The sequence below is a fragment of the Neofelis nebulosa genome, chromosome 4 (genome assembly GCF_028018385.1).
Source record: "Neofelis nebulosa isolate mNeoNeb1 chromosome 4, mNeoNeb1.pri, whole genome shotgun sequence".
Taxonomy (NCBI): Eukaryota; Metazoa; Chordata; class Mammalia; order Carnivora; family Felidae; genus Neofelis; species Neofelis nebulosa.
The window spans coordinates 165,043,095-165,057,065 of NC_080785.1; the positions used below are offsets into that span (position 1 = coordinate 165,043,095).

The window sequence follows — 13,971 nt, forward strand, 5'->3', positions numbered from 1 at the left end:
AAAGATGAACAGGAGTGGGGGGAAAGACACAGAAAACTTTTCATAGTAAAATATTAAGCAACACTGTGGAATGTAAAACTACTCCGTAGTATTTCTGCAAATGTGCTGAGATCCGTGTATACATCAGGGCAAATCAGCAATGTGCAGACAGATACGTATATTTCACTGGGTGATGGGGATCCTCCGTTAAGGATTGGAGTCCTGATGTTATGTTGCTGCTGCTTTTTCAAAAATGTAATATTTTAACAATAATTAATTTAAAAAAATTTTTTGTACATTTATTTATTTTTGAGAGACAGAGTAAGACAAAGTGAGAGTGGGGGAGGGGCAGAGAGAGAAGGAGACACAGGATCGGAAGCAGGCCTCAGGCTCCGAGCTGTCAGCACAGAGCCCGCCGCGGGGCTCAAACCCACAGACCGTGAGATCATGACCTGAGCCGAAGTCGGACGCTCAACTGACTGAGCCACCCATGCGCCCCACAATAATTAATTTTTAAATCCCTCTTTTTAAAAAAAATTCTGGATGTATAAGAATTCAGAAACTTCAGGATGCACTCCAGCAAAATGAAATGTGGATCAGAGTAAGGAGTTTAAAAAATAAAGAAAAATATGGAAAACAAGAAATACAGATACAGGCTAAATAATTCTTGATATTGTATTTGAGAAGTCAAATGCAATCGTTAAGAAAAAATTCCTTAAGCATATGTTGTAATTATTTTAGTTCACAGCACACTGTATCCAACATCCCAGATAATGTCAGTGAACCTATGGGTGAGAGAGGCAATTTTGCCTTTTTGTGGGAGAAGGTTACAGATACTCATTAGCGCTTGATATTGACCTCTACCTGGTGGTTTGCTGATGGCTCTCCTCTCAGGCTCCTTGAAGGGGAACTGCAGGCAGGTGTCCAGAGACTTGAAGCAGTCCTTCAGGGAATTCTGCTGGTAAAATTCCACCAGCTCCTGGAGGGACAGAGGGACGGAAGCTCTGCCAGTGGGCCAGCCCATGAGGGGCCAGGGCTGGAAGGGGTTACAGCTACCTCCTCGGGTGCAGCAGATCCCTCTTCTGACCTCCCTGGAAAGTGACTCCTGGACTGTTCCCCATGACGGGGGGCTCATTCCCTTCCTGAGCAACCAGGACTGTTTTATGGGGAAGAGATCACATTGCCTAAAGCTGGTTCTCTTAACAGCCAACTCACTTGATAATAAATTTAACAAATAATCAACTTGCCTGATAACTAGCTCACCAAAATCAACCCCCCCATGGATATCAAGAACCTTATTTTTATAATTATTATAATAAGAATAATTCTGTTTATTGAACACCTACTATGTGCCGGTCAGTGTGCAATCACACATCATCAGAATGTCCTAATAACCGTGAAAGGTGAATACATTCATGATTCCCCCATTTTAAAAATGGAGAAACTGAGTCACAGAGAAGCCAAGTTCCTTGTCCAGGGTCTCATATCTGGAAAAGGGCAGATCCAGAATACAGTCCCCTGGAGGAAAGGGGCAATAGAATGTAGTAGCTAAGACAAAACAAAATGGTTTGGAGTTCTAGATTTCAAAACTGCCAGTATTATGAAAGACCAAAAAAAAAAAAAAAAGAAAAAAAGAGAGAGAGAGAAAGAGATATTTTAGAAAGACTGACAAACTATTACAAATGAAAAGAGACTAAGGAGACAAAAGCTAAATGCAATGTGTGATCCTTAATTATATCCTGGAGGAAAAATAGAGCTATAAAAGATATATACGGGGCCATCAGAGAGTTTGGAAATTGGACTGCATATTACATAAATTTTGCAGCAATGCTCAACTTCCTGGGTATAATAATGATACTGTGATGAGGTTCAAGAATGTCTTGGCTCTTATGGATATTCATGCTAAAGTATTTTTTGAAGAAGGGTCTTGATGCCTGCAACTTACTCTTATATACAGCAGATTAAATGTGTGTAGGGGGCGGGGAGGGATTAACAGAGGACACAAAAGAGGTAACAATTAGTAAATGTACATGAAAGATTCATGAATGTTCCTCTCACTATTCCAGTAACTTTTTGGAAATTTTTCAGAAATAAAAAAAAAATGAGGAGCAAAATTTTCAGAAAAAAGTTTGGGAGAGGAAAAAAAATTGTGGAATAAATTAACAGTCCCTAACCTTTCAGGGAGCCAAAGATCCGTTGGAGGATCGAGTGAAATCTGAGACCCTCACCTCCAAGAAAAATACATTCAGGTATGTGCAAAATTCTGGATGTTCTACCAGAGGACCCAAAGCTCGGCAGGGATCCACAGACCGTAGGTAAGATTCATGTGTTAGACCCATGGGCTTAAAATGTCTAAAAGATTGCCCAAAATTACAAGGCACCAAACAGGCATTTGAATTCTCAGTGAAAAGATCATTGAACAGATGAGGTCTTGAAACAACACCAATGCTCTTCTGTGACACAAGGTAAGGACAAAACATCAATTTCACCTGCATGTGAAATGGGATGTCCCACAGTGACTTAAGGGAACACTGGAGTTCTTTCTACAGCATGTCTGGCACTCACTAAGTGCTCAGTAAATGCTCATTGCCATTCATCATCAGCCATCAGGGGAATGAGTTGAAGGCCAATTGTTCCAGTGTTCTTTGAGAGGCTTCTCTGAGTGTGTGAAGGTGAGGGGGGGGGGGTCCCCAAGATGGAGCTTCAGGGAGGGCCCTGCCTCGATGCTGGGAGACTGGGGATGGGGTAGATTGGCCCTTACCGTAAGCCCCCGGAAAGCCTTCTTCTCTGTAATCCGGTACAATCCTTCTGCTGTCATGATTTTAATGTGTTTGACCTCAACATTATACCTGGAAGCAGTGAGAGAGAGGCCCGGATGGTCACTGGGCCCTGAGGCTGGGGACCCAAGCTCATCTGTCCCTTGCCAGGTGTCAGCCCCAGTCTATACACCCCCAACCATGGAAGGCACAATCTTGACAAATTCAGGGAGGGCGAGACCACTGAATCACCTTCCCTGATTCAGAGGATTGTTAAGAAGTCACAAAGATCTTGTAAAGAAAGACACGCTCTATAACAGAGAAGATGAGATCTATCCTTCCCCCAAGACGAAGGACCTAGAATCTATAGGATGGGAAAAGAGACCCATTTCCACCTATATGGCAGACCACAGATCAGTAAGGGCATGGAAGAGATATTCACATCTGCCAACAAGGAAACCTAGACAACAACAACAACAACAACAACAAAAATCTGACTACAGAAAACTAGAAATGATGAGGAAAGAAAATGCTGAGCTCTCAAAAAAGCAAGGGAAATTCCCAGTGGCCAGAAATGAGGTTGAAACTAAAAACCAACCTTATTGCATGAACTGCTACCCTACAGGGTTTGTTTATCTTGGTCACCAAGTATCTTATGCCTTGATGACCCCACAGAGACATGGGATGAGTTACTAGGTCCACGGAGGTGGAGTTAGCAGTGAGACCTGCCTACACCCCATAAGCCTGGACGGTCAAATGCTACATCCTCTAGAAAAACCACCCATCGCACAGGCAGCCAATAAAAAAGGTCTGTCTCAGACTCAACACAGAAAAGTCACCCTTGTGAATTCAGAACCTCAGACCTGCCCTCATGCAGGTTTTGGTGTTTGAACTTAAACCACATGTACAGCCTGGGAAGCTAAAGAATTAACCTAAAAACAAATCCACCTGTTGGTGACCCCAATGAAAACAAATGCAAAATCTCTGGAGACCCAAGCAGCAGAAGACTGCCACCAGGAAAGCCCCACCCGAGACCACAAGACGAAATTTCAGGGGCGCCTGGGCAGCTCAGTTGGTTAAGCATCCGACTCTTGATTCTGGCTCAGGTCATGATCTCACGGTTCGTGGGATAGAGCCCCATGTCGGGCTCTGTGCTGACAGTGCAGAGCCTGCTTGGGATTCTCTCTCTCCCTCTTGCTCAGCCCCTCCCCCACTCTCTCTCTCTCTCTCTCTCTCTCTAAATAAATAAACTTAAGGAAAAAAAAGACAAAATTACAAAACCAACCAGGAAACAAGTCACCGTGAGTGAGAAGCTCACACAACAGACAGACATGAGTGAAGGGACCCACTAGCCTTGGGTCCAGGTGGCATTTCTGCCTCTCACTAGGATGAGCTAAATGCCTTTTGGAGACTGTCTGGGAGGCATATGTTTTTCTTGCAGGTGTCAGTCAAGTAAAAGGAATAAGATGGATAAAAACACCCAGGACGCCACAGGGCTCAGTGAGAGATGGCTGTCAGGATAGTTCATTCCCTTCCTCCCAGGCTCCTTCCTGCAGCACCCAAATCACAAGGAGTCAGGGGTGGGAGGAGTTACTTAATGCTGATGGCAAATTCTGCTGAGTCCTTCACCCGCTGCCGCACCAAGAACGTCCCATCCGAGCGGTTGGTGAGGATACTTTCTGCCCCGGCGCGCTCCATGGGGCCAGCGTACCTGTCAGGATGCATCAGGGAGAGAGGTCCACACGGCCCCTATGCTTGAGCCCCCACGTTGTCATACTGAGGCCACTCTTTCCCCCATCCTGTGATTTTTCAGCAGGTGACAGTCCCAGGGCAGGCTGCTCCAAAATGGGCCACTTTGGTGTCAAGACTATTTTGGGTTAAAAAGCAATCAAAACTCTTTATCTTCCCCCCCGCCACCCCACCCGACCAAAAAAAAAGAAACTGCCCCAAACGGATTCGGACAGAGCACCTGCTGGGGGCAAAGAGCTGTCAGCAGACACGTCCATTAGTCTACGAACAAAGTACCACGGACACAGAGGAACCTAGCAAGTCCTGTTTGATCAAATCCTCTGTGACCCACAGCTTTTGAGTGGCCCAGCAAACATATGTGTACCAAAGATTTCCTCTTCTTCATCTTCCAGAGAAGTGCCTTGCTTCCCTTTCAAGTCCCACACCGCTGCTCCCTTCTCCTTGGTTCAGAATGACGTATATGCCTCCGTTTGCCCGACTGTCTTGGGATTTCAGCGTCTGGGTGGCGTCCCCCCACACACAAAATTCAATTTGACTTTTCTCCTCTCACTCTGTGTCGTGTCAATCTGATTCTTAGTTCCCCTAGAAGGACCTTGAAGGGGACGGGGATTCTGGCTCCCTGACATGCCCTTTTATAATGAACTGGTAATCTCCTAAGTAAACCATTTTCCTGCATTCTGGGAGTTTGTATTAGCAAACTGGGGACGACGTTGTGGGAACCTCTAATTTACAGCCGGTCGGTGGGAGATCCTGGAAGCCTGGACTGGACATTGGCAGCCTCCTGGGAACCGACCCCTAACCGGTGGGGACTGCAGTCATCTCTAGGTGGGCAGTGTCAGAAATGAACTGAACTGGATGACAGCCAGCTGAGAGGGGAGAATTGCAGAACTGCGTAGATGTGGGGAAAAACCCACACGCTCGGCTGAGACTGTGAGTATAGAAAAGCAGACGTTTTCCCCTTTGCTCTGGAATTTGGCATCACTGGGACGGGCATTTACCACATCCACACTACTTGCCCGTCTCTGTGGCCACCAGGACAGAAGCTGGATGAGAGCGGTGAGACAGTAGCCTCGGAGACCAACTGCGAAGAGGGAGCCAAAATACTCCGCCAGCAAGGTAAAAGATAGCAAATGAAGTAAGGAGTATTTTAATGCAATACTTTTAAAAGTCAAAATGATTGCCAAAGCAGCCAGAAAGGGAGCAAGGCTCTGACATGCACCGCTTTGTGGACGGATCCCGAACATAGGATGCTCAGAAAAGAGAGCCAGAAACAAAAGGCCATGGAGTGTGTGGTCCCATGTGTGTGGAATGTCCAGAAAAGGCACATCCACAGACAGGAAGGGGTCAGAGGTAGGTGCTGGGGGCTGGGGAGGCAGAGGGGTGACCACACACAGGGGCAGGGTTTCCTTTGGGGGGATGGAATGTTCTAGACTTACAGTGATGATGACCACCCAACCTTGTGAACGTAGTAAATGCCACTGGATATAAATATATTTGTGCCGTAATGTAAATATATAACATAAAGAATATATATCAATATATTATATATTAATTATATACATAATTATATGACTATATATTATATACTATATTATAATTATAATATATAGTTATATAATATATTATATAATAGATACTATACTATAATTATAATATATAGTTATATAATATGTTATATAATATATACTATACTATAATATATATTAATTAATTATATCATAATTAATATATCATATAATATATTAATATATGTTATAGATAATATACAATTATGCATGACACATAAATGTGAATATGAATGTATTATGTTATAACTAAATACATAACACACATACTATTTACTAGTTTTGGATGATATGTAATTACAGATGATATATAAATGTGGATATGAATATATTTATGCTGCAAATGTAAATATATAACAAATAATATACCATTAACTTGAGGTAATATATAACTATATGTGATATATGGATGTGAATATGTAATATAGACATAAATACTAACATAAACGCCACTTTAAACGGTTAGTTGTACGTTATGTGGATTTCACCTAGGTTTTGAAATGAATGCAAAAGAAAATCCATGGTGAACAAAATACCAAGGCTTTAAATAAAGACAAGATCCACCTCCATACTCATGGGTTCGACTCTTTCTACCCCCAGCCCTGTCAGGTCCTGTCTTTATTCACAGTTTTGATATTTTGCTTATCACGGATTTAGTTTGCCTTGCTTTCGATTATTTTAAATGCCGCATTGAACCATCACGGATCTCAGTGCCTGAGTGTTTGGCTGCCTCCTCCAATTCTGCACCTAAAGTGAGGGTCTCGCTCTCCTGATACAATTCCACGCCTGGTGACCACACCCCAGCAGGGGAGGGCAGACACCAGGTCTGAATCCTGGCTCTGCTACTTGGCTGCTCTGTGACCTTGGGAGCTGATTTGCCACACTCTGAGCCCCAGTTTTCTCTTCTAAAAAAAAGGAGGATAAAACTACCCTCTGCAGAGGACATTTCTGACCAGACGTGGCTGAGGCGCCCAACACGTGTTCTGTCAGCATCATGACTCTCCAGAGGCAGTAAGGTCAGGCTCTGGAGTCAGGCAGATGGGCTCCATCCCATCTCCGTTCCCTTCCTCACTGTGTGACATTGAACAAGTCACTTCCCCTCTCTGAGCCTCGGTTGCCTCCTTCTTCCCCAAAAGGAAAGGAGAGTGGCAAAGGGTTGGTATGAAAATTCAATGCGCTCCCTAAAGCACGGACACAGCAGCCATAAAAACAGTCCCGTGTTACATCATCTAAGAGGCCAGTGATCATAAAAGGCACTGTTCCTTCATGGGCCATTATGAAATAAAAACCACTACCCATAAAAGTAGGCAGAAGACTGATATTCCATCGATTGTAAGAGCGATTGCAATGTCAGAGATGTTAAAAACATGAAAAATAAAAAGTGCTTACTGTGTGCCAGGCACAGGACTAACAGCCCATTAAAGCCTTACAACAGCCCTAGGAAGCATAAGTCGGTTTTAGTCTATTTTCCGGAAAGGAAAGCTGAAGCACAGAGAGGTTGAGTTACTGGCCCAAGGTCACACAGCCGGGAAATACTGGACTCAGGATTTGAACCCTGTCAGTGGGCTCCAGAAGCAACACTGTAAACACCCACCCCCTCACTGCCCTAAATTCAATAGGTGCTCAAAAAACAGGGGCGAGGGGCTGCTGGTAACATCACCACCATCATTTTCCTTCCAGTGAGGCCCTGATCGCCCAAAGTCAGGGACCTTCTTTTGTCTGCTCGCGCCTCAGCAGCCCTGGGCCCAGGGCTCCATCCAGCACTCGATGCCCAGAGTTCAAAAAATGAATGAGATATTGGTTTGGAGTCGCCTTCCGTGCCCAGCCAGGGAACCCACCCCAGGGGGCCCAAGTTGAAAATAAGAAAGGTAGTTCCACTCACCAGAGATGAACAGTCAGGTCCTGAGGGGGACCCTGGGGACGCAGAGACCGAGACTTAGGGTAAAGAGCCAAGGTTAGCAACGGAGTGCAGGGTGCATCACTCATATACTCATTCACTCTGCCATCATTTATTGAGTGTTTATTATACGCCAGGCACCGTGCTATTCATTGAAGACACAGCCTCAGAATCTAATGGGAGAGACTGGTCCACTTCCAGTCAGGGGTTGTCCAGCCACTGTGGTAGCATGACCCTCAAGTTAAGAATGGATTTTATGGGGCGCCTGGGTGGCTCAGTCGGTTAAGCGGCCAACTTCGGCTCCGGTCGCGATCTGGCGGTCCGTGAGTTTAAGCCCCGCGTCGGGCTCCGTGCTGACCGCTCAGAGCCTGGAGCCTGTTTCGGATTCTGTGTCTCCCTCTCTCTCTGACCCTCCCCCATTCATGCTCTGTCTCTCTCTGTCTCAAAAATAAATAAACGTTAAAAAAAATTAAAAAAAAAATAATGGATTTTACATTTTTAAATGGTTGACAAAAACCAAAGGAAGAATAATATTGCTCGGCATGTGAAGATGGGGTGAAATTCACATGGCAAGGTCCAGAAATTCAGTTTTATTGGGACAATGGTCAGGCTCACTCATTTGCACATCGTCTGTGCTGCTTTTGTACCATTTTGGCAGAGGTGAGAAATCACAAAAGAGACCATGTGACCCACAAAGATGAAAATCTATATTATCTGTCTGTTTACAGAGAGCCCAACCCCTGGTCTGAAAACATGTAAACGTGCACACTGTCACCACATTAGGACGGCTATTGTAAAATAACAAAAAACAAACAAAACAAAACAAGAACAGAAAAATAACAAGTGTTGGGAAGGATATAGGGAAATTGGAAACCTTGTTGCGTTACTGGCAGAAATGTGAAATGGCACAGGTACTACTGAAAACAGACGGTGGTTCCTGAAAACCTAAAACTAGAATTACCATATGGCCCAGCGATTCGTCTTCTGGGTATCTACCCGAAAGAATTAAAAGCAGGGATTCGAAGAGATATTTACACATCCGTGTTCCTAGCAACGTTACCCATGATTGCCAAAGGGTTAGGTCTCCATCAACAGATGGACAGATAAACCAAATGTGGTATGCACACACAATGGATTATTAGCCATAAGAAGACGGACATTCTGACATCTGTTACAACATGGATGAACTCTGAAAATGTTATGCTCACTGCAAAAGCTGGTCTCAAAGGGACACATATACCACTCATCCGAGGTCCCTAGAGGAGTCAAATTCACAGAGACAGGCAGTAGATGGTGGGAGCCAGGGGCTGGGGGATGCGGTGGGGACTTAGTGTTTCAGCTCTGCAGGATGGAGAGTTCTGGAAATGGACAGTGGTGGTGGTTGCACAAACGTACGAATGTATCTAATGCCACGGAACTGTATACTCAAAAATGGCTAAAATGGTAAATTTTATACAATTTGTGTTTGACCATAATTTAAAAATAGTAATAATACGGGGCGCCTGGGGGCCTCAGTCAGTTGAGCGTCAGACTTCAGCTCAGGTCATGATCTCACAGTCTGTGGGTTGGAGCCCCGTGTCGGGCTCTGTGCTGACAGCTCAGAGCCTGGAGCCCGCTTGGGATTCTCTCTCTCCCTCCCCTTCTCTCTGTCCCTCCTCGACTTGCCCTCTTTCTCAAAATAAAAAAATAAACGTAGAAAAAAACAACAAAAATAAAAATAGTAATAGAAAGAATGTGGAACTACCACCTGTATCTAGTTCTGAAACATCACTCCAAAAGAAAACCCAAACACATCACCCATTAAACAGTCGGTCCCAAAGCCCCCCACCTCCAGCATCTGGGAACCACCAATCTGCTCTCTGTTCCTGTGGATGTACCTAGTTGAGACATTTCACATAAATGAAATGATTGCAAAATGTACTATACCACTGAAGTGTGCACTTTAAGATGGTTTTTATGTTTTTCAAATTTCACCTCAATTTGTTTTAAAGGGGAAGAAAAGAATGAAATATTCTGTGCACAACATGAAAAGATCCCAAGATATATTAAAAGGCAAGCAGGGGGCTGCAAAATAGTATTAAGTCTTCTGAATAAATCATGGGGCAAATGAGAATTGCTATTCGTATCGACTTAGTATGTATATTAAGAAACTCCAGACAGACACTCATAAAACAAATACAATAGTAGCTATCTTGTAAGGTAGGTGGGACCAGGAGGATGGAATCCTTCAGTAGAAAGGAGAATTGATTTTCTGCAGTACGAGGGAGAGGACCTTCATACAAGAAGAATCAAGAGGGAAAGGATTGGTCATCATTCTCCATGTGCCCCCCGCCCCCCCCCCCCCCCGCCTCCACTCTGGGCTTGGTCGACACGTTAGGCAGAGCACGGAGTTTGGGAATGACTTACCGTGATGGGCAACCCCTCTCTATCTCAGGGGTGTTAATTCAAGGCTTCCCGCCCTCACAGGACCCTCTCCAGACCCCCCTTGCCCTCTCTCCATCCAGATTTGAGGCACTTACATGCACGTAGGGCTTGACCCTGTTACAGGGAAACCAGCCAACTTCATTGGTAGCCGTATTCCTGCCCTAAAAATCCGGGAGGGAAAGACACGGACGCAGAAGTTACTTGCATTCACGTGCGTGTATGTGTGTGTGCCCATCTTTCTACCCACTGGCCATCCGCCCACCCATCCATCCCTCTGTGGCCCGCATGACCCATGGAGTTCTAGCCAGTATCAACCACCTGGCAAGACGGCCAGCTCAGAAGGGCCGGGCCAGCCCTAGAAATCCCCATGTATGACACCCTCCCCAGATGCCTCGTCCAGACCAGCCTCCCCTTGCCAAAGCCTTCCCGGGACCGCCTACGCCCATGACCCCACACTCAGATCCTTCTCCATCACTGCCACCACCCAGCCTGTACCTCCCACCAGTTCTGTTCGGCCTCAGCCTTGGTGAGCTCCACGATGTCTCCGGGGTTGAGCCGCAGGAAAGGACCAATGGCTCCAGGTGGTGGGGGAAGCCCATAGTATTCCTGGCACACCTCCATCTTGGGCAGGCCTGGAGGGAAGGGAAGGTGGTGGCTCAGTGCGGTTGGCGGCCACGGATTTTCAGACCTGAGCCTCACCACCCTCCAGGATGGCGAAAATTAGAGACCAAGAGAAACACACCCTCGTGTGTGCCAAAAGTCCGAGACGGGCTGTCTTCGCAAGAGCCCCAAACTGGAAACAACCCAATGGCCTCAATGGAATGCATAAACTGAGTGTGACAGAAGCACACAACAGAATGTGACACAGCGATGAACAAATTACTGTCACAAGCAACCACGCCAATGAGTCTCACCAACACGACGCAGGAGGAGGACATACCACAGGATTTCATTTTTACGAAGTTCAAGGAAAGGCAAAACTGACCTATGGTGGTAGGGGTCTAAGAGTGGTCCCCTCGGAGAGCCGGGGGGGTGGGGGCTGAACAGCAGTCTGGTAAAGCCTTCTGTGTGGAGGAGTTGAATAATCTCTCCTGTCCAGCAGGGCAGTCATTAGTCAGAGGTGGTGAGCGAGAGCTCACAATGTGGCTAGTGTGGCTGAGTACGGGAGTTTTAAGGTTATTTAAATTAGTTTCAATTTGCATTGGACAGTGTAGTTCTAGAATTCGGTGAAACGGTCCATATCTTGATCTGTGTGGTGGTTACAGGGGTAGAAATTCATGGTGCCATGCAGTTAAGATTTGCTCACTTATACACATTACAGTATGTATTTTCTATCTCAATAAACAGTGTGTGTGTGTGTGTGTGTGTGTATATATATACAGACACACACATATGTATGCATATATATAATGGATATGTACAAGTGTGTGTATTAATACATACATACAATGTGCATAAATATAAATACATATAATAGATACACACACACTTACTTTTGTAAATGTGCATCTATTTTTGACAGAGAGAGAGTGCAGAGGAGGGGCAGAGAGAGAGGGAGAGAGAATTCCAAGCAGGCAGTGCAGAACCTGATGTGGGGCTTGAACTCATGAACTGTGAGATCATGTCCTGAGCCTAAATCAAGAGTCGGACACTTAACCAACTAAGCCACCCAGGCACCCCTACACACACACACACACACACACACGCACACACACATAAATATTTCCCTCTATTGAGGACATTTGGGTTGTTTCTGGTTTTTGACAAATAAAGCTGACATTACACTTTTGTATAAAACGGATTACACAACGCATATAAATCTATGTATAATTATATATACGTTCTTCTTATTGAATCATTTGTTTCTAATTTTTTATTACTTCAAATAAAGCTGATATATCTATCTATAGACACAGATTATAGATATCTATAGATCTTTGTACACTGACATCTATATATGAATATACATAGACACGGATAGATAGATATGAAATCTGAGCCTTTACACTGACTCTGTATTATTATGAGCAAAGGTTTTACTTCCTCAGCCACACCAAACTGTTCTCACATGTTTAATGCTGCCTGGCTTCCCTGCCTCCCAGCCTTTGCGCATGCCATTCCCTCTGCCTGGAACACCCCTGCCCTCCTCCCCACCTGCCTAACCCTCTCATCCATCAAATGTCTGCCTAAATGTCTCCTCCTCTGAGAAGCCTTCCCTGAAGGCTCAGATCTGTCAAGTCCCCCAGGTTCTATGTTCCAGAGAACCTTCTAGTCCGCCCACTACAAGGTAATGTCTTAAAATTCTCTCCCTCACCACTGGTCTCAGAGCTTCTGGAGGATGAGAGGCCCCAGATGTGACCACGTATACAGTAGATATTGAACACAAGGCACCCATCACTGCTGTGATGCCACAAAATTCATCAACATAGGAATGAGTCCAGGCTTTCCCCCCTGCCATTGGGCTAAAATGAATCTGTGCCCTCCACTTCCCCATCCTCGAGTGGAGGGCACTCTGCTGAAACTATAGATCATGATAAGATTCTGTGGCACAGAATCAAGAGGAGAGGAGGTAAGGACCACCAGAGGCGTGCCGCGTTGGAAAGCAAGGAAAAAGAGGTGGTGAAGAGGAGAAATTGGACGGTAAGATAAAGAGCACCTTTACAAGGATGGCTCCTGCCCCATGCCTTCTCTTCCTAGTGTTTGAGCAAAGCAAGTAAATAATTTGGGTCATTTTTAAAGTTTTTTAAATGTTATTTATTTTTGAGAGAGAGAGGGAGACAGCATGAGCAGGGGAGGGGCAGAGACACAGAATCCGAAGCAGGCTCCGGGCTCCGAGCTGTCGGCACAGAGCCCGATGCGGGGCTCGAACCCACCAACCGCGAGATCGTGACCTGAGCCAAAGTCGGACGCTCAACTGACTGAGCCACCCGGGCGCCCCCAGTTGGTTATCTTTAAATTCCTTTCGGGTTTCTAGGACTGCAACCAATGGCTCACAGCTTTACAAGCAGGACCTTATGTGATCGTTAATATAACTGTTGAGATCTGGGGCAGAGACCAGGCTTCCTCCTGCCCCACACAACGCCCACCCCCCTCAGACTCACCCAGGTCATTCCGCTTTTTGTCCTGAGGTCGGCGATGTGGCTTATCCTGGAGGGAGACAGCAAGACTGCAAGTGTGGCTCCCCAGGCCCAGCCTGGGGCCCCCTCAGCTCCTATGTGAGCACCCAGCAAAGGACCATGCCCACTGCTGGGGTCTCCTGGGTCACCCTTCCTTATCCCCCATGATTTCTCATACAGAGAAAGGAGAATGGGGGTCTTACCTTCTTCATAGTTCCTGAAAAATCTATGGGGGGCGGGGAAGGAAATAGTTAGCATGGAAATCCCCCCCACAGGACCAAGCCCACCTGCCCCAGTCTCTCCCACTGGTACCTTGCCCATGTCGGCCACATGGAGGGACCCTTCCCAGACACTCCTTGTGTGCAGGTGCCCGGCACCGATGGCAACGGTAACCCTGATAGAAAGTGCCTCTGGGATGCCAAGGGGAGATTAAGGGACGTCAGTGATGCTGACTGGACACAGCTGATCATTTTGCCAACAACGTG

The 13,971-nt window shown here is 45.8% G+C and overlaps 1 protein-coding gene across 4 annotated transcripts in view; it reads right to left on the reverse strand.

Annotated features, from left to right (window-relative positions):
- The window catches only part of VAV1 (vav guanine nucleotide exchange factor 1), a 44,874-nt gene that overhangs the window by 2,512 nt on the left and 28,391 nt on the right, over window positions 1-13,971 (reverse strand). For 2 of the 4 annotated variants that reach the window (XM_058728244.1, XM_058728243.1), the window contains exons 17-25: window positions 13,799-13,896; window positions 13,690-13,712; window positions 13,472-13,517; window positions 10,866-11,002; window positions 10,466-10,531; window positions 7,932-7,963; window positions 4,330-4,446; window positions 2,741-2,828; window positions 844-958 (exon numbers count right to left, since the gene is read on the reverse strand). In XM_058728244.1, coding sequence (XP_058584227.1) covers window positions 844-958; window positions 2,741-2,828; window positions 4,330-4,446; window positions 7,932-7,963; window positions 10,466-10,531; window positions 10,866-11,002; window positions 13,472-13,517; window positions 13,690-13,712; window positions 13,799-13,896 — 722 coding nt within the window. Of the gene's footprint in view, window positions 1-837; window positions 959-2,740; window positions 2,829-4,329; window positions 4,447-7,931; window positions 7,964-10,465; window positions 10,532-10,865; window positions 11,003-13,471; window positions 13,518-13,689; window positions 13,713-13,798; window positions 13,897-13,971 lie in introns of all 4 variants that reach the window. The other 2 variants (XM_058728242.1, XM_058728241.1) reach the window with 1 other exon arrangement.